The sequence below is a fragment of the Punica granatum genome, chromosome 4, assembly GCF_007655135.1.
Source record: "Punica granatum isolate Tunisia-2019 chromosome 4, ASM765513v2, whole genome shotgun sequence".
In the NCBI taxonomy this organism is placed as follows: domain Eukaryota; kingdom Viridiplantae; phylum Streptophyta; class Magnoliopsida; order Myrtales; family Lythraceae; genus Punica; species Punica granatum.
The window spans coordinates 2,893,129-2,913,615 of NC_045130.1; the positions used below are offsets into that span (position 1 = coordinate 2,893,129).

The 20,487-nt window shown below is 33.5% G+C and overlaps 2 protein-coding genes across 11 annotated transcripts; both read left to right on the forward strand.

Moving 5' to 3' along the window:
• Positions 1 to 3,403: 3,403 nt before the first annotated feature.
• Positions 3,404 to 5,532, forward strand: LOC116202738 (transcription factor MYB41). Its single transcript, XM_031534343.1, has 3 exons — positions 3,404 to 3,656; positions 3,847 to 3,976; positions 4,595 to 5,532. The coding sequence occupies exons 1-3, from the start codon at positions 3,524 to 3,526 to the stop codon at positions 5,325 to 5,327; spliced, it is 996 nt and encodes a 331-aa protein (XP_031390203.1). The 5' UTR covers positions 3,404 to 3,523; the 3' UTR covers positions 5,328 to 5,532.
• A 1,010-nt stretch (positions 5,533 to 6,542) lies between these two features.
• Positions 6,543 to 9,235, forward strand: LOC116202739. Of its 10 annotated transcripts, XR_004156143.1 has the most exons (7): positions 6,543 to 6,896; positions 6,996 to 7,040; positions 7,115 to 7,181; positions 7,279 to 7,310; positions 7,552 to 7,639; positions 7,726 to 7,899; positions 8,323 to 9,235. XR_004156143.1 is itself a non-coding variant. In XM_031534345.1 (6 exons), the coding sequence occupies exons 2-6, from the start codon at positions 7,155 to 7,157 to the stop codon at positions 8,376 to 8,378; spliced, it is 372 nt and encodes a 123-aa protein (XP_031390205.1). In that variant the 5' UTR covers positions 6,543 to 6,896; positions 6,996 to 7,154; the 3' UTR covers positions 8,379 to 9,235. The 10 variants fall into 10 exon arrangements, 2 of the variants coding, with proteins under 2 accessions (XP_031390205.1, XP_031390204.1); XR_004156146.1 differs by lacking the exon at positions 7,115 to 7,181 and having other exon boundaries at positions 7,279 to 7,386; XR_004156147.1 differs by lacking the exon at positions 7,115 to 7,181.
• Positions 9,236 to 20,487: the final 11,252 nt, after the last annotated feature.

A 20,487-nucleotide genomic window follows, 5' to 3' on the forward strand; every position in this document is an offset into this window, starting at 1 on the left:
CACAAATTGAAAAATGAAAAGGAAATCCTTAAATTTATAAGATATTAAGCATCATAATCTACTATTCGAGTTTTTGAGCCGGAGATGAGTTCAATCACTTAAAGGTTCAATGAAAATTTCACATGTTATTAGAGTAGGTTGCGTCTCTGAATGTGAGCTTGCATGACACCAAATTCAGTTTCATGCCAGCCAAAGTGCGCCTCATTTAGAGTCATGTCCGAGTGTGAAACTGGTGGTCATCGATCAGTTCGATTGCAAATCCATCGTTAGCTATCCCCCTCTTCCTCTAACCCATGTATGAAAGAAGAATGCCCACCTCGTGGTTATTAGTCTGAGCATGGAAGTGGGCCCAACTCATAGTCAGTTCTCAAAGGTCGGTGTTCCGTCTTAGTGACAGGTATGATGAAGTGACAAAATCATCCGTTGGCACATGAGAACTAGCGTTGAGTACTAAGAATAATAAACAATCCTGCATCCGAAAATCAAAAGAAAATTATTGGGTTTATAAGATATTGTATATCATAATCTATTAGCCCGAACTTTTGGATTGGAGATAAATTCAATTGCTTAGGCGTAATAAAAATTTCATAGTCAAACATTTAATATATATGCACATAAGAGAGGCCCATTGAGAGGGCATATGCGATTGAGGTTGAAAAGGATGGAGAAATTTTAAGGGATAAAAGGTGATCGATGTACCTAACTTTATTGTACTTTTTTTCTTATAATTTTTATTACACTTAACATGCGAAAAGTATCTATATTTATATAGGATTTTTATATGTAGACAATTAAATAATATAAAAAAATATTTTCATATTTCAAGAAACTATTTATCATTTTTTAGTATGCTTTTCATTTTTTAAGAAATAGAAATGATGATTCCTCACCAGATTGATAAATAATCAACATATAGTAATAGTATGAAGTGATTATAAATAATTCACTGAATTTAATCCAACTGAAAAATGTGGGAGAATTCCATTTACTTAAGGAAGATAGGAACTGAAAAGACGCTCAATATGAAGTAATAAAGGTTTGTTCTTTTAGTTAAAAGAGATGAATATAGTTCAGATATTAAATAAACAAACTAAATAATACATAAATGAGATATGACGGCCGTACAATATCTCCAAACAAAACAAGATCGAGCCCACTAGGGCAACTACTAAGCCTATGCACTTCAAGAGGAAAAATAGCACATAATTTACTAACCAGTCCGTACAAATATTTCTTTTACAATTACAATACACATGCTTTGGCACTATCAACGTTTGCTAATTTAGTTTATATATGGCACATACACATTTCGCTACTCGGATTTTATATATTCATATTGAAGACAAGTTGAAAGTTAATAGTCGTCCCATGTCTCCACAACGGCCAGCATATAGATCTGTCGAGATTCCACTATGAGTCCATTATACAAATTCTATGAAGTTTCAAGGTTAATTTGACAAACAACTATTCATATTAGATCAAAAAGAAAAAAACTAAAAGCAATTTTTGAGTTGATCTCTCTTTGTTCTTTCTTCTTCTTCTTCCTTTTTTTATTTTTTCTTTTTTTTTCCCCTTGTCAATGGGCTTGATTTAACCTTTTCTTAGTAAAGTTCATCAGGAATTAAGATCTACCCCAGATTGGGTATTAATTTTTATCTTTCTAGCCAAAACAGTTCCCGGGTTTGATCACAAGACGTCCTTCAATTAATTATAGATAATATTTTCCATAGGGAAGGTCAGATCAAGGACCCCAATGGATGACGAATTTTGGCCAACTAGATTCGATTCAACATGCATCCAGCCTTATTCCTAATCCTCATAATTTCAAGTATACTAGTAGTCAAATCTTCATGTATATGATATATCAATTTGCCGTTCTTTAGTTAGAAACATCAAATGTGTGTATGTTCATATGAGCAAAAAAATAAAATATATGTATATATGTGTGTACGTTCATGCTCAATGTATATAAATTGCTATTGACATAGTACTATTGCATAAGTCCAAATTGTCGTTAGAATATCGTTTTTTCTTTTCACCTCATCCGAAATTGATTACACAGTGGACATTGGTCGATAGATGCTTACTCCAAACACGGCATTCATATGGAATTACTTCAGAAGAACTTCCAATAGGATCGAGATTCAAAAGTCTCAATGAATACTATTAGAGCCAACTATCATATTCGTTTATAATTTAATTTAATTTAATTTATCTAGACTTTATTAGATAGTCCTCTATCCTATTGTATAATTGCATCCGTCGCTGCTTCATTATTAGGGCCTCACATCAATAGTCTTAGATTAATTAATAACTAAATTTAGTAGAAAATGAGGGGGAAAAAAAGCCGATGGCTTTGAAGGGTTCTGGCATAAGTCCAAATCTATAATACGTAAGGGCATCCAATAAATGAGGCCATACAAAAGGCAATTTTTTTTTTGTTTAGACGGAAAAGGCGATGATGAAAATATAGTTCTTTCGTGTATTGCGTGCATGCATAGAAGATCTCTCTCTACCCAACAATGACCTGCCACGTACTACGTAATCTGATTTTCCATGATATCTATTATTATAAATTCCTAAAGAAAACTATATATACCATTGCAGCAACACATTTCACCTAAATTCATAAATAGTTTACATATAGGCTTGTTTAATTATTAGTAAGACAGAGAAATAGGCAGAGACCGATTGAAGGAGAAGCAGAAAGTAACTGTTTTGACCCGTCTTTTGATCAGCTGCCAAAACTAAATTCAATTAAATTAGTCATCTTTCAAAGCTCAAGGTGTTAGGAACTGTCTGATTTTAAGACTGTAAAATCTTTCAGGTAACTTTATTTTATTTAATGTATTTGGGCTTCGGCTCCATTTCACCTAAAAAAAAAAGAAGAAAATCTTACACGTCTATGTATAGGAGACGATGTACCAAAAATGAGATTACATTAAAGAGGACTCTCGAGCAAGCATATGTTAAATTTCACTTGCCAATTATGATATATCAATCTCTGAATGTCCTCTGCCGCTCTAGTGGATATGTTTATTTGAGTCCATTTCCTTATCTTTTCGGTGAAATACGTGACTATAACCCGATCCAAAGTAATTGCCTGATCGGTATTTCTTGATTATATTTCAGTCATTAATTTCTACCACCTAGGCCCCGCATATTTTTTAAATAGATCATTTCATAATTTGCCTAATTAAAAGGAGGATCCGGATCATCAATCCCAACTCTAACGAAAAACTATATATATGTATATATATTTATATACATATATATGCAATCCAACTAAAAAATAAAATAAAATAAAACAGGTACGTACTGATTAGTAAAGAAATATTTAATCGAAATGAAAGGAGAGCAAGACAACACTTATGGCGACTACATAAATAGCTGGCCAAAGAGTTTTGGTGATCGTAGGTAGGAAGAAGAGAACACACACCAAAACAATAGCAGACAAGTTTCCGACATTACACAGAAATCAAACACACTAGCAGAACATCAGAGAGAGGGAGTGAGATCAATTATGGGAAGGTCTCCTTCTTCAGCCAAGAATGGACTCAAGAAAGGTCCGTGGGACGCCGAGGAGGACAAGAAGCTCGCGGATTACATCCAAAAGCATGGCCCCGGCGGTTGGATCTCTCTCCCTAAGCTCGCTGGTTCGTACAGTTAATCTATAATCTCCCTTCGTGTGCTCGATGTAGCTAGTCATACCGTATTTTATCTACAATCTCTTGATTAACTTTTGGATTGATTGACGACCGAGGAAACAGAAGCTCTCTCTGTCACTGTATCGATCGCTCTCGCTCGCATATTTGTTAATTATAACTATAAGCCATCGATGTGCAGGCCTCAATAGGTGTGGGAAGAGTTGTAGACTGAGATGGATTAATTATCTGAGGCCCGACATCAAGAGAGGGAGCTTCACGCCAGAAGAAGAGCAGACAATCTTAAAGCTCCATGCGGTTCTTGGGAACAAGTAATTTTCTCAGACCTTTGACTTTTGTTTCTTCATCATATCCCTAGTTTATCGAAAGCCATTAGAAACTCTTAAGAGCGCTTTCGTTTTTATTCACGGGTTATCGATCATCAACCACCGAGGACACCTTGATCCGGAAAAGAAAAAAAAGGAAAAAGAACTTGACGGGCTCTCGAGAGTCAATTTTGGTTCCAAAATTGTATGGTCGTATATTATATGCATTAATTGATCAATGTGTGGGGAGATCACTAGCTAGCTTGATATTGATTCAAGTCTTATGTCAAGTGCACGTGTGTGAAGGAAGTCAACGAATTTGGAGATGATGAGATAAAAAAGATGTTATGAAATTGGAATATTTCGGACATGTATGATACAAAATCAAACGTTAACATTGATCACTTTCTTGACCAATCTAACGAGTGATGATAGAAAAAAAATGTTGCTTGAAGTCTCATCTCGTATATATAAACATGAATTCAAGAACTAATGGAAGCCGATAATTGTTTGTTCGCATTAATATGTGGTAGATTCTTTACACATTAACTGCAAGCTGGATAGCTAAATCTAGCTATAATTGATTTTGTTCATCTCATCTCACTGTTTTCTGTTAATGTGTAGGTGGTCTGCAATCGCGACACACCTACCGGGCCGAACTGATAATGAAATCAAGAACTTCTGGAACACCCATTTGAAAAAGAGGCTGATTCGGATGGGGTACGACCCAATGACCCACGAGCCAAGAGCCGACCTCACGGCTTGCCTGAGGCTCTTGGCTGTAAACAATCTCAGTAATTTCCTCAACCACAACACGTTATTAGATGTAAATGCAATTAAGTTGCAATTCCTCAAGCAAATCCTACAATCCACAGATGTTGGACTTCCCAACTTGGTCAGTTCAATCTCATCATCACCAGCTCCTGATCTTCTTCCTAAAGAAAACCCAATTTTAAATTCACTATCACAACTGGAAAATCAGTCCTCATTTTCTCTGGGAGCAACCATCCCTCAACCACTCCACCATCCAATTAGCACTACTCTATTATCCAACCCTACTTTGCAATCAGACCCACAAGTCCCTTTCCCTCCCAGCTTCCAAACGGTGCCGTTTGACGGTGAGGTAGGCCAATTCAGTGCGTTTTCTCAAGGAGATAACCTAACGGACAGCATCTCTCAATGGGATTTCCAGTCGGTAACCGATTTTGTTCCGTCAATCACAAAGGAAACAACTACTACATCAATCAGCAACCACGGAGACGTCACGAGCAGTTCCAGCCTAATCCAGTGTGGAGGCGACGGAGGTTCTTCATCACCATGGAGGGAGATCTTCTTCGATGATTCGATCCTCCAATAATTAATGATCCAGAGTGTGCATGGGATGGGCGTTTAATAACGGTCACGGGGTGAAATTCTTCTTTAATATATTATCATTTTCTTAAATGTTTGTAAATTTTGAGTTTAATACACAAACTGTTAGAGATACAGAAAACCACATGGACATATATGTATGCATGCATACAATTCACATTTTATGTGCATAATATACATATGTGCAAACATAGGCTCCTATGTATACACACACGAGAGTTTTATAATAATGTAAAGGATGTTCTATTTTGTGTAACTTTGACTGTCGAGTCATTGATAACAAGATTGTCGTGTGATATACGTATGTGGGATAACCTACATTTTTCTATTTTATATATCCATTTTACGTGAGATTACTCTCTTAATTTACTTTTCATAGAAAAATGCAAATTCTCTGGCTTGATCAATTATTTATTCGATCAAATAAATTGCAGTCGACATATAATTGACTATAGACCAAAATATGATAATTTGGCATCAATCATCTTGACATTAAGACGTTAGATATTACATGCGTCATGCACGTTGGAATTAAAAAACAGGTTAAAATATTGGCCTATGCATGTTGGTAGTTACTTGCTTAATCCGAGAAGAAAGCATGGGGGATTGGCGAGTCCCTTGCAATATCTTATTAGACAATAACGACCAAGCCGAGATGAGAAGGATTAGGAACTTATCGATTAATCCCTTTGAAATTGACCCTCTCTGTTAATGTTAAACTTTCCGGGACTTGGTTGGATGAAAAGTTGAAAGTGCTGGTCAATTCTAAAATTTATATATAGTTTTGATAATGAGGAGCGTACGGGGCTTTGTCCGAATAATCTTCACATTCGCGGTCTATGTGAAAATCATGCAAGTTTACGGGACAAGTCAGCCTGACCACAAAAGGCGTGCATGTGACCCAACATGAAGTATTATGATCTTGAGGAGGCTCGAATTTGGATCATCATCAAGGGGGTGTTGCCCCTTAATTATCATGTTAATCCGTTTAAAATTTATGTATAATGAATCTTGGAGAATCAATATTTAAACTTTTTTATCTTTGGATGGAGGGAAACGGAAGGAAATGAAAGAGAGGGGAGGGTAACTTATCGGTGTCCGGGATGGCCGCCCGCAGCACCAAGAGTCACTACTACAGAGAAGATTTTTTAGGCGACATTGGATTTGCTGCAGTTTTTAAAAACCACGGCCAAAAGGATAAGCTAAGCTGCGGTTTTCTTGTTGTGTTGGCTAAAAGGTAATTAGACAGGCGGTTTTTTAAGAACCGCATCATTAAACGAAGATAGGAGCGGCGGTTCTCCTCTCCGCAGCCCTAAGAGCACACGTAAACGAAGATAGGAACCGTATCAACTCTCTGCGTTCCCATCCCGCCCACTGTTCAACTATCTCCATAATTCTCTCGGAGCGGTAGTTCACATGCCTGACTCAGTCTATAATAATCCCACGTACGAACTTCACAGATTGTTTTCAATGCTCTGTTCTCCTCTGTCGATTTCGATTGCCCTTTTCAATTTTCCCAGATTCTTTGATGATCTACTTCGATTTTGATGAGTCTGTAAGTTTGCCTCAACGTCGCTTTCAAATCTTCTCATTTTGGCTCTGAATTTCTAGATATTTTCATTGACTTCACTATCTTCTTTGGCACTATCTTCAGTTTCTTAGCACTATCTTTGGCACTGCATTCATTTCCTATTGAAAGGTACGAATTTCCCAGATTTCTCTCTTTTATTTTCTTCTAAGCTTGATTTTTTTTTTTAATCTTTAATGTTACAGCTTGGCCACCTGGATTACTAGATAATTTTGCCCTAATATAATGAAGAATTTGGCAACTCCGTTTAGGGTAATTTCATTTAACAGAATCTGGCCATATGCAGTTTCGCATTTTCCACTGGTGTTATACTCTCAATTCTGACAGGTCCTTTCCGTAATGATGTTAGGCACAATTGGCTCACCATATTGCAACTGAGAGGTATCAATATCCGAAGGATTCAGTTCTAATTTCAATCACTATCTATAAATTGCCATCCACTTTCTGCATAGATTTGGTAATGGTCTTGATGTTTAAGAATGAATTAATTTTTCTTTTCATCTGAAGTTTTGAGTTTTCTAAATTCTGCCCTTGTTTTTGAGGATGGTGGGTTTAATTTGAGAATGAAGAGAAATAGACATGCCAATGATATTATTCTTGTCATTTTGGTTGACATATGAAGTGAAGATGTATGCTGGAAGATGCTCTTCCCTTGAATCAAAAGAATGTCCATGAGAAGAAGAAGAGAGCTTGCAAACAAAATATTCAAGGTTGGTTAAGCTGTTGAGTTCAAACATATCAAGAATTTACTGTGGAAATGTTTAATTTGTTGTATCTGTTGTCAAATTAACTGCAGGGAAAGACGATCTGTCTTGTAGTGAGTGTTGCTCATTGTATATTATCGCGCGCGGCCACCTTCGCTTCAGCGATCCAATGGTGGCCATATATATCCAGCGGAGTCAATTAGAGTGCCAACGAAATGATCATGCAAAGGGATGGGAAGATGTTTCAACCTTAATTTATTATATAGGTACACGTACATAATATACAAATACAAGCATCTAATAGCCTGCAATATTTAAATAATTCTGGGTAGAGCAGTTAGTTAAACATTGAGGTCCTTTTCCCACACAAGCTGTTGACTATTCCCAAGAATCCCGAAAATCACCAATGCCGACAGCAATAGTCAAACATGAACCCAAAGTAAAAGGATAGCTTAATGAGGATTATATAAATTAAATCCCAAAGATACACATTTGACGCACTAATTTTACTCTCTCTTTTATTTTTAGTCCATTTCCTATTTGTTTTCAGTTAGTTTGCACCCAATTACATCTTTAAATACTTCTATGTTTTAGAATCTGTTTATTTCAAATAAAATAAGTTCATCAAGAAAATAAATTACGTCGAAAATGTGTTATGGGCAGTTAATTTATTTTATTATGTTTTGCAGGGTCTTGTAAAATAAAGCTGGGAAGAAAGAGAGATGATGAAAAATATATAAAGTGAAGAGAGAGAAAGAGCGGAGATAATGGATTCTTATTTATTAAAGAAATTCACTTTTCACACTTTTCTTTTGGAATTTTTGAAAAAAAAAACAGTATTTTATATTGATAAAAAAATTGGGTGTTATCAAACATTGAAAAAATAGTGAATTTACTTTCGGTTAATATCTTTCAATATATATTGTTTCGTAATGTTTCTTTGACTGCTTTTCTTGTTGGAGCTCTTATCCATCTAACTCAAGTTTTAGGCCTCAGGTTTAGTCGCTTTTCAATTTCGACATAATTCTATCTTTTTTCTGATCATATTAAGAACTTTAGCTATTATGTTCCCTTAATTAGTTTATTATTAACATGATTTTTATATTAATAAATAATTTTCAAAAAATTAAATCTTTTAAAATGTAAAATTGAAAAGGAAGAGAATGGAAAGAGAGGTATAGCGATAGGAGCATAATAGCAAATACCATCGTATTTCCCTTGTAACTTTTTTATACGTTTTTCAGGTAAAGAAAAAGAAAAAAAAAACAAGTCGGAGGGAGGATAAATTTTCACCACCTAACCCTTTGATTAGACAATACTCAACAGTTTCTTATGTCATATCGCAATTATGATCCACATATATTACCTAAGATTAATTAGTCTATCATCTGATTCTTCAACCGTGCGATTGCATGATTGGATATGATTCGCATATTAATATATGGTATCAGTATACACGCTTTACTATTTAAGCAAATATATATAAGTAGTTGGTGGCAACGACATGGAAATGATAGCAACTACCGGCAAAATCAAAGAAACAGAGATATTCTGTTCTGGAAAATTATGTTGTTTTTTCTTTTCTCCTTCCTCATACGTCAATCGACACTCATAATCCATATATATATATATATATATATATATAAGTTTAATGAAATTATAGATGTTCTAGAACCTTTTCTAAGATAATCGAGAGGTGCTTATATATGTTTATGTTTTCAGTTAATACTAGATGGCAATATTTTCTGGAGTTTTTGTTCCGGACGTGCTTTGTCCATCCATGAAAGTACCCAAGATATACCGCACTACACGCATGGAATTATATATGCACACATTAATTATGGACCATATATCTTATGCACATAGTTTGTGAATAAAACAACATAGAAATTAGCGGCAAGATATACCGTGCCATATTTGGAATTATTCTTCACTCAAGCCGTTGAGAAGACCTAATTGCAACGTTGGTTATTTCACGGAACATTTGAGGACTTGGTCGAATAATGTAGAAAAATTGAGGCTCAAATTGAAGGAAACTTGAGGACCCCGTAAGGACTGTCCATGTGACATGGGACCTAGAGGGTGAGTACGACATGTTTTTCCTTTCTTCTGGTTTATTTATTTATTTTTTAACTTTTAAATTTTGTATTGTGGTTGAGGATCTGGAAATGGCGGTCTTGTGATCCTACGAAGATATACTCCCATCATGTTGATTTATTATTGAGAGTTGATTCTATTCATTGATCATAATGTATATGAATAAACAAAATCTGGTCATTCACCCAAATAAATCTCTCTTATGAACAAAATCCACATCACGGGCAAAAAAAATCAAATATGTACTTTTCGTGAACTAAATAAGTTCTATTTTGAGTGCTTATAAAGGAAAAATTCTATATAAGTATAATGAGAGAATGACTTTTTTACTCTTACATTCATTTCCAAAAATTTTCTTCCTCTTATTTCACGAAAAAAATACTGTTAGATATAAGAATAAATTTATAAATTTATCTCTTCAATTCCACCATTTTCTCCTAAAAGCTCTCTCCCACTATTCTGCCTCTCCAACCTCTCCTATTTCCTTTTTTTCTTTCAAGTTAACATCCTCCATGTCCCTCTCTCTCTTCTTTTATTTTGGCTTTACATTTATTATTTTATTAGTTTTAATTTAACATTAATTTTCTAAATTTCCACGAACAAAGATATTAATTCAGGTTAGGGTAAATTGCACCGGTGATCCAAAATGTTTTACAAATGTTTCATGATGGTCCAAAAAGTTTTTTTCGTTACATGATAATACAAAATGTTTCAAAGTTGTTTCATGATGGTACAAACTGTCAACTCGAGCTGACGCCGTTAACATTTTGCTGACGTGGCGCGTCTTATATATCACTTTTGTTACGTGGAACCAATCATAATGCGCCACGTCATTTAAGACAAAATAAAACTTTAAAAAGACCAAAAAATAATTAAAAAAATACAAAAAAAAGTAAAAATTTTGAAAAAAAATAAAAAATATTTTAAAATTTTGAAAATTTTAAAATTATTTTGAAAATTTTAAAATTATTTTTAAATTTTTAAACTTTTTTAAAAAATATAAAAAATACAAAAAAAGAGTAAAAATTTAGAAAAAAAATAAAAAAAAATTATTTTAAATTTTGAAAATTTTAAAATTATTTTTAATAATTTTAATTTTTTTTAAATTTTAAATAAATTTTTTTATTTTTAAAAAGGGTAAATTTTAATATTAAATTTTAAATAATTTTAATATTAAATTTTAAATAATTTTAATATTAAATTTTAAATAATTTTAAATTATTTAAAAAATTTTAAAAACTTAAAAATAATTAATTTTTTAAAAATAATTTTCAAAATTTTAAAATAATTTTTTTTATTTTTTTTCTAAATTTTTACTCTTTTTTTTCAAAATTTTTACTCTTTTTTTGTATTTTTTAATTTTTTTTGTATTTTTTTGGATTTTTTAAAATTTTATTTTGTCTTAAATGACGTGGCGCACTATGATTGGTTCCACGTAACAAAAGTGACACATAGGGCACGCCACGTCAGCAAAATGTTAACGGTATCAGCTCGAGTTAACGGTTTGTACCATCATGAAACAATTTTGAAACATTTCGTACCATCATGTAGCGAAAAAAACTTTTTGGACCATCATGAAACATTTGTAAAACATTTTGGACCACCGGTGCAATTTACCCTTCAGGTTATACAATAAATTTATGTCAAACTTTGTCGAAAAATTACAGTTTATTGCATAAGATGAAAAAAATAAAGAAATAATTTTATAAAATCGGCGCGAAGTGCAAATCAAGCGTGTAATAGATATATTTTCCTTTTCCTCACCGTACCTTTTTTTTATGACTTATTATATATGCACACATTAATTAGGTACACTCATATTCACATAGTTCATGATAAAACGATTTAGAAATTGGTGGCAAGATATACCGCGCTATATTCTTCATGCATGCCGTTGAGAAGACCTAATTACTATGTTGATTATTTCATTGAATATTTAAGGGCTTGGTAGAATAAAATAGAAACATTGATGATCAAATTGAAGGAACAACAAAACTTGAGGACCACGAAAGGACTGTCCATGTGACATGGGACCTAGAGGGTGAGTACGACTTTCGGTTCCTTTCTTCTCTTCTATTTATATTTTTGCATTATTGGGGAATATTGGTAGATTTTACAATTGAACCCCAACTTGTTTTTATGATGGAATATTGATTTTAGCTATTAGATTCCATAAACTTTTAATCACATCCGTCCATTGTTTATATATATTGCCATAGTATTTATGGTCCTTCATATTTTTATTTCACAATTTTTGCCTATAGTACTATACCATTATTCTCAAACCTTTCCACCACATATACCAATTATATTTCACCACGTCACCAAACTGGATCATAAAAATTGATTTTCAAAGAAAACTTATTTAATATAAGCATGTCACTTTAACGACACGACATTAACATGTAATGCGAGTTTTAATTTATGGACACGTTAGCGATACGTGAACGACACGCCATCAACACGTAAGTGACCCTCCTATTTTATTGTACTTTACATGTGGCATTATTAATTTGTAATGCCATTCAAAGATTTAATATTAAAAGGACTTAAAAACCCTAGCGTTCTACTATGAAACATAATTTGGTGTTCTATTATAGATCGGGGAATAGTGATCTTGTGATCCTATCCTACAAAGACATGCTTCCATCATGTCAATTTATTAGACAGAGTGATTTATGTTCATTGGTCATAATGTATATACGTTCGTAAGCAAAATCTTGTCATTAATTCAAATAAACCTCTCTCATGAACAAAATCCACACCACGGGCAAAAATAATCACATATAGTACCTTTTCGGTAACTAAATAAGTTCTATTTTTTTCTTTTATGCATCTTAACATCCAAAAAACTCAATGGACACTGACTAATTCAGTTTGAGCCGGATCGGCTCACTGAGAAATAAACCCCTCACAATAAAGGATTTTCTTCATTCATAAGACTTGAACTCGAGATCTTATTTGAGGAAAACACGCTATTAATTCTGGCAATATTTTACGATTTTAGATCTTTTCTCTTTTACTATTTCCTCGCCAAACTTTTTTTTTAAGTGTCCCCAGAAGTCACATGTAATGAAGCCGATAGTTCATAATAATTATGTTCAAATGGTCCTATAAGTTTGGCTTTCGATCAGTTTAGGTCCTATAAGTTTTAAAAGTGCCGAATCAGTCATATACGTTTGATCCATTAGATGTTTTTGGTTCGTTCCGTAACTGGTCAAACAGAATTGCTCAGGTAAACTTTATAACGTTAAGTTTATCCACGTGACTTTGTATTATTGGCTAAAAAATTCAAAAAAAGTACAAAAAATAAATGAGAAAAAAGGGGGAAACCCCAGCTCGTAGGGGGGGGGAGAGAGAAAAACTCGAAGGGGAGGGGTCACCGACCACGCTCCCAGCGACACCCCAATCATGGGCTGGGTTTCCCCTTTTATTTTTTTTAAATTTTTTCAGCCAATAATACACAGTCACGTGGTGGTGCCCTTCCAATGACCCCCCTCCCCCCCAAAAAAATCCAGAGGGGAGGGGTCACCCGGAAAGGGGCCCCACGCCCCCAGCGACACCCCAATCACATGCTGGGTCTCCCCCTTTTATTTTTTTTAAATTTTTTTCAGCCAATAATACAAAGTCACGTGGATAAATTTAACGCCGTGAAATCCACGTTGGCAATTATGTTTGACTGATTACAGAATGGACCAAAAATGTTTAACGGATCAAAAGTGTATGACTGATTCGATACTTTTAAAACTTATAGGATCAAAACTGACCGAAGGCCAAATTTACAAGGTCATTTTGTCTTTATGCACGTGTATTTTATATATATATATATATATAATAGGATATCAACCATCATAGATATACTCATATATGCGGCATAAAGTGTAATTTTCACCTCGCTTGAAAGTATTGGCACTGCAAGAAAAAACTCTTATTAAAGACAGTGGAGTTGTGTAGACATGGTAATAAAACGAACGTGAAGAAATATGTATAACCTCGACTAAAATTAACTAAGTAGGTCTGAAAGGTTCAGATATTTTATTTACCTGGCAGGCTGGCACAGGGTAAATTCCAGCAGAGAAGACATCAGACGCACGAGACGGACTGACTAAAGACTTCTCGACATTGTCAGAAAGTGGTGCTTTCTCCTTCGGCAACACCTTCGTGCCTCTCTCTCTCTCTCTCTCTCTCGTCGTCGTAATTTCTTCTCAGGGTCCCAATGAGCAAGAGAGCTATTGATGTGTGTGTGTGCGCGCCCGGGCGTCCAGCTTATTTCTGTGGATCTCCGATGATTATATCGAATTAAGAAAATCGAAACTTAAATATGAAAAAGATATATCTATGTATCCCATCAGCAAAAGTTCAAGGTGGTGGTTGAGGATTGTGTCTCTGCCCGGGGACTGGGCAATGGGGGGGGGGGGGGCGTCGATCGAGTCGAGCGCCTTATCTTGTCTTCACCAATCATGCATGTACGTACAATAACCAACCATATATATATATATCTCATGTTTGGTTGGTTACGTGGGTTCTTCGCAATCACACCCAATCTCATTTTGGAAAACCCGAATCATTCCGAAAAACTATTACAATATTAAAGTGTGTTATGCTCGTTCTAAGGAACTTTAGAATTAATTGGAGAACTACTCGATTCTTATTTAACTTTGTGATGTACGTACACATGTGAATTATAATTTTGGGAAAATATATATATAAATAAAATTTACATATAACATCATCTCCACTATATATATATTCGGTAGAATGTATATATTTCATATTCAACCATACATAAAAGTATCCAAGACATACGTACACCCTATGGGGCCTCTTTTAGATAATGTGTAATGTCTTATCAAATCGTGTCTGTGTCTGCAACCATATATATTCATCATACATAGTGCATATATCCATAATATACGCAGCCAGATCGATCTAGACTTGTAATAGGGAGTGAAATCTTCAAGATGTCACTATGAATGGATGAATTCAATTAGAGTAAAACGAGCTCACCTCTTTTGACATTTTAGAAAATAACACAGGTCCATTTATTAAAAAATAGGCACTTTAACTCCATTTGATTTCTTTGACCAATCCCTATTTCTTGAGGAAAATACAAATATATGGGCCATAACTTTCCAATTTTTCTTCTTAAGATTATATATTTATTATTTTACGTAACAAGGCCACCATTTAATATAATATATTCTTGTAAATTCTTTTTTATTTAAAAATATGTTCTTGAATTTTAGAAATGGAAAATTGAAAATTGAACAAAAGTTAAAAGAAAAAAACAAAGAAGAAAAAGAAGACGAATGAAGAGAGAGGAGAAAGGCCTCCGGTAATGTTGCTTCGGGCGGTGGTCATCGACCGTGGTCACCATAGTCCTCTAACCATTTGATGCGATTGCGTAGTTCACAACGTGGTGCACTTATGGATACAACTTTTTATTGTACCTTTTCCATCCTTGGTTGCCTGCCGGCCACCACCACCTAATACAAAGTCTCTAACGTCCTCCAGTGACATCATTGCCTAAGGCAACGATGGCCGTTGATACCCCAACAACAACTTCCTCTCTTTGCATCTCCATTCTGTTTGAAATTTTTAGCTTTTTTCTTTTGTTTATTTTTAAATTTCTATTTCTCAAATTATAAATATTTTAAAAATAAGAAGTTTATGTAATGTGGGTCTTATTCAGTAAAAATAAATCTATGGTTTTAAAAATAAAGAAACCCAAAAGTTATGATTCCAATAGATATTTTTCCCTAAAACAATTATTTGGTCAAATAAGTGAAACGTGGTGCATAATATTTTTTCAATAAATGGAGTTGAGTGTCATTTCTCAAAAAGTCATGGAGGTGATTGTATTTTTACCCATTTAATTAAGAGGATGATATTGAAAAAATTTCACAAAAATTAACATAATATATATTAAATTTTCTATAGAAATTAAAGAATCCATTGACGTATCCATATGGATGTGTATATATGCAAATTTTATTCTTCATCTTTCCATGTCATTGGCGAAATAAAATATTCAAATAAAAATGATGTAGTGCAGTGGCATACGTCATCATCTAAACAAAAAAGTTACACGTTTGATTCTCGTCAATAGGACTTATTATGTCCTTTGTTTAATTTTTCAATTGTTTTGGTGAATAACTTTTCATTTCTATTTTGTTAGGTGATATTTTTCATTTTTGTTTATTAGATTTAAAATCGTTGTTATAACTGGAAAAAGAAAACGAGAAAATTATACTTTTCTTTTCTTTTCCCGCTGCTTTTCTTGCCCACTAGCTAGAAACCCCTCGAATCCATGTATTATGTATCCATATGGATGTGTATATATGCAAATTTTATTCTTCATCTTTCCATGTCATTGGCGAAATAAAATATTCAAATAAAAATGATGCGGTGCAGTAGTATACAACTATACATCATCATCTAAACAAAAAAGTTACACGTTTGATTTTCGTCAATAGAACTTATTGTGTCCTTTGTTTAAATTTTAATATTTTTGCTGCATAAATTTTCATTTCTATTTGTTAGGTAATATTTTTCATTTATGTTTATTAGATGTAAAATCTTTGTTAAAACTGGAAAAGAAAACGGGAAAATTATACTTTCTTTTTCCTTTTCCAGCTGCTTTTCTTGCCCACTAGCTAAAAACCCCTCGAATCCATATATTATGTATCCATATGGATGTGTATATATGCAAATTTTATTATTCATCTTTCCATGTCATTGGCAAAATAAAATATTCAAATAAAAATAATGCAGTGCAGTAGTATATATCATCATCTAAATAAAAAAGTTACACGTTTGATTCTCGTCAATAAGACTTATTGTGTCCTTTGTTTAATTTTTAAATATTTTTGCTGAATAATTTTTCATTTATATTTTGTTAGGTAATATTTTTCATTTATGTTTATTAGATCTAAAATCTTTGTTATAACTGGAAAATACTTTTTCTTTTCTTTTCCCGCTGCTTTTCTTGCCCACTAGCTAGAAACCCCTCGAATCCATGCATGATGTATCCATATGGATGTGTATATATGCAAATTTTATTCTTCATCTTTCCATGTCATTGGCGAAATAAAATATTCAAATAAAAATGATGCGGTGCAGTAGTATACAACTATACATCATCATCTAAACAAAAAAGTTACACGTTTGATTCTCGTCAATAGAACTTATTGTGTCATTTGTTTAAATTTTAATATTTTTGCTGAATAAATTTTCATTTCTATTTGTTAGGTAATATTTTTCATTTATGTTTATTAGATGTAAAATCTTTGTTAAAACTGGAAAAGAAAACGGGAAAATTATACTTTTTTTTTCCTTTTCTAGCTGCTTTTCTTGCCCACTAGCTAAAAACCCCTCGAATCCATATATTATGTATCCATATGGATGTGTATATATGCAAATTTTATTATTCATCTTTCCATGTCATTGGCGAAATAAAATATTCAAATAAAAATAATGCAGTGCAGTAGTATATATCATCATCTAAATAAAAAAGTTACACGTTTGATTCTCGTCAATAAGACTTATTGTGTCCTTTATTTAATTTTTAAATATTTTTGCTGAATAATTTTTCATTTATATTTTGTTAGGTAATATTTTTCATTTATGTTTATTAGATTTAAAATCTTTGTTATAATTGGAAAAGAAAACGGGAAAATTATACTTTTTCTTTTCTTTTCCCGCTGCTTTTCTTGCCCACTAGCTAGAAACCCCTCGAATCCATGTATGATGTATCCATATGGATGTGTATATATGCAAATTTTATTCTTCATCTTTCCATGTCATTGGTGAAATAAAATATTTAAATAAAAAAGTGCAGTGCAGCAGCATACATCATCGTCTAAAAACTAAAAAGTTATATGTTTAATTCTCATCAATAGGACTTTTGTGTCCGTAATAAAATAAACATGGTTATATCACATTTTCAATATAAATTCCCTAATATTAAATAAATTACATCGATCCATAGGCTCAATGTAATACCGGCTATATTACCCAAAAAATTATGTAGATTAATTCATGGTAAATTACCTAAACTTCGAGTAATTTACTTATAAATATTGTGTAAATTATGTAAGCCATCATATTATCAAGATTCGATTATCGGCCTCAAGCCTTGATAAATTTCTTAGTATGAAGTATATATTTATATAACTTAAGTATATTATTGAGCAGTTGAAATTTTCAACATTGTACCATAGTAGTATTTCTCTCTCGTATATATAAAAATGCACAAACTATGTGACAAATCTTTTAGAAGGACTTGCACGTATAATTTTTCTGAATTCCAACAGGTTGTACAAATGAGCAGTAGAGATTTTTTTTCTCGAGATACAGTAACATGAAAAGTGACTTCAACGTGAATTACAAATTTGACAAGGACACGCATATGTACGTCATTTGCTGTCGGGCCCAAAATGGGCTCGACGATGGTTATTCTTAACATATAATCTTCATTCACATTGTCATGTTGGCCTATTGGTCCTTAAGCCCTGATTCTAACCTCACGCCAAATGATCTGTTTCTCTCTATGATCAAGTAGTAATGTACGACCATCATTTGATGTGAGGTTAGAATCAGGAAAAATGATGATACAGGCGAATTAAAGACGAGGAAAATAGTCGATCGAAATATATTGATTAGTGCATGGAGATTTTCTTCTCTTCTTCTCGATAGACAGAGATGAACGGACAAGGATTTTTGTCGGTCATTATATGTCTATGGAATTTTACAAAATCTGGGCATTTCAAAAATGTTGGCTCTATTTCTTAGGTTTAATGGCGGGCGTATATCTGTGTCAATCATTCTCCGATTAAACATGAACAAATCCAATTACGATTGATTACGTAACTTGAATAAGCCTCAACACACACCACAAAAAAATATTTCCAAGCCCATCGGAAATAATTAGATTTTTTTTTTCTGGTAGGATAATTAGAATTCTTAAATGATGATCCAGCAATATAAATGTATATATGTATGGAAAGTTCTTTTTCACTCATTTTTCTTAATTACATGTTTTAGAATTAGTATTCTAACATAATGTGACACATTCTAATGGGATTCGATAATACAGCTTCATCTCCAAATCCGACGAAACACTGGCAATCAGATATATATACTTAGTATCGGCACACGGATCATATATATGGACGTGTATGAAAACATATAAAGAGGGCTGAATGTTGTTTCTCTCCTTTTCTCTTCTTAAATTTGCGAGACGCTTGTGCTTACAAAGCAATATATATCACTTTGAATGCATCTCATGAAGAAGTCCAAGCAGCTCGTATATCGTACTATCAAAGTGATTAGAAGCTCCTATGGTCGTCGGTTTTTCGTTTATCAGAAAATTAAGTCCTATATGTTAGCTATTAAGCTCCATATGCTATAATTTGTGTTAGGAATACTCTACGACCACGGCATTCTTTTAATCAGGTGCCATGCCAGGGGTTCAATCGCAATAATGGAGGAGGAGGGAGGGATAGAGAAGATTTATATATATATATATATATATATATATATTCATCATCATATATCACTTTTAATAGCGACATGTGAATGGAATCCCGGCTTTATGAAGAGACCCCCAACGAAAAGTTGTAACAGGCCCACATTGGAAATAAGGCCAAACCCAACAAGTCAGTATTCTTCCCACAGCATATCTCAGTGGCTTCAATTCCCCCGCAATTGATCCTACTATCTATTAATCCAAATATATATACTATATAAACATAATTTACCAAAAAATTCAATCCTTACTATAACATTCAACATCATACATATAAACCCTACATATACACCAGGAAGGGCCCCACCTCGTGATTGCTCAAAATGAACATTCGGTGAGGCGCGTAACCAAGTCCGGGTCCAGTTCCCATGGTGTCCGCATCAGCAGCCTTAATTTGTGCTAATTTTGTCTGCAGCAAGTACTTTTTTTTTTTTTAATTATATATCATAATAGATACCACTCCATATCACAACCATGTAGGAATGACTAACAACTAATTACAAAAGAGGAAATATTGTGTAACTGCATCTTTCTCCCTTTTCCTCCGTTGGTAAGACAGCTCGTGCTGTCAATCGTTTGATCGAGGATTGAGTTAAACAATTGTAGTCCTTCCAATATGTCTTGTACGAACATATATATAGTTAACTAAAGATTATAGTGCTAACTATCAAACTCTTCAGCTACCCTATTGATTATTCGTCTTCGACATAGATCGGGTTTTCCTGTCAGTTACCATAGTTAAGAAAAGAAATTATTGTATCTATCTGTTGTGGGACTACGAAGGTGTTCCTATCGTGGCAGCACAATTTGTCAAATTTACCACACGTCAGGATTATTTATTATATCTATTTAACCGGAGATTGCGCGTGTTGCGAGAGAATAAGCAAATATGGACAGGTCGGATGAAAAGAAATGCCATTATAAGCGAAAACTGGTACTTCGGCCCATGACTTGCGAGTAGCACAAGAAAAGAAGCCCATAGATGGGTAGAAATTAAAAGCATACTATATATGGCATTAATGGAAAGAACATTTAACTGGCAATTAGCAAAGCAATAAACAGCAAGCCTTTAAAGCCTTGACTTGGTTGATTTTTTTATCAATGTGAACCATGATATCCGAAAATTCAATTGAATTCCGACTAATCCAATCTAGTCGGGTCGGCCCATTAAGGGGTAAAGCTCTCTCAACGTGAATTTTTTGCATTGTGACTCGAACTCAAAACCTTA

What these genes read in the sequence shown, in the direction of transcription:
- LOC116202738 (XM_031534343.1), top strand. Translation starts at nt 3,524, where the DNA reads ATGGGAAGGTCTCCTTCTTCAGCCAAGAATGGACTCAAGAAAGGTCCG. An exon ending in CTCTCTCCCTAAGCTCGCTG is followed by an intron (nt 3,657 to 3,846) that starts GTTCGTACAGTT and finishes ATCGATGTGCAG; the next exon opens with GCCTCAATAGGTGTGGGAAG. An exon ending in CATGCGGTTCTTGGGAACAA is followed by an intron (nt 3,977 to 4,594) that starts GTAATTTTCTCA and finishes GTTAATGTGTAG; the next exon opens with GTGGTCTGCAATCGCGACAC.
- LOC116202739 (XM_031534344.1), top strand. Translation starts at nt 7,155, where the DNA reads ATGAAGAATTTGGCAACTCCGTTTAGG. An exon ending in ATTTGGCAACTCCGTTTAGG is followed by an intron (nt 7,182 to 7,278) that starts GTAATTTCATTT and finishes TAATGATGTTAG; the next exon opens with GCACAATTGGCTCACCATAT. An exon ending in TTGCAAACAAAATATTCAAG is followed by an intron (nt 7,640 to 7,725) that starts GTTGGTTAAGCT and finishes AATTAACTGCAG; the next exon opens with GGAAAGACGATCTGTCTTGT.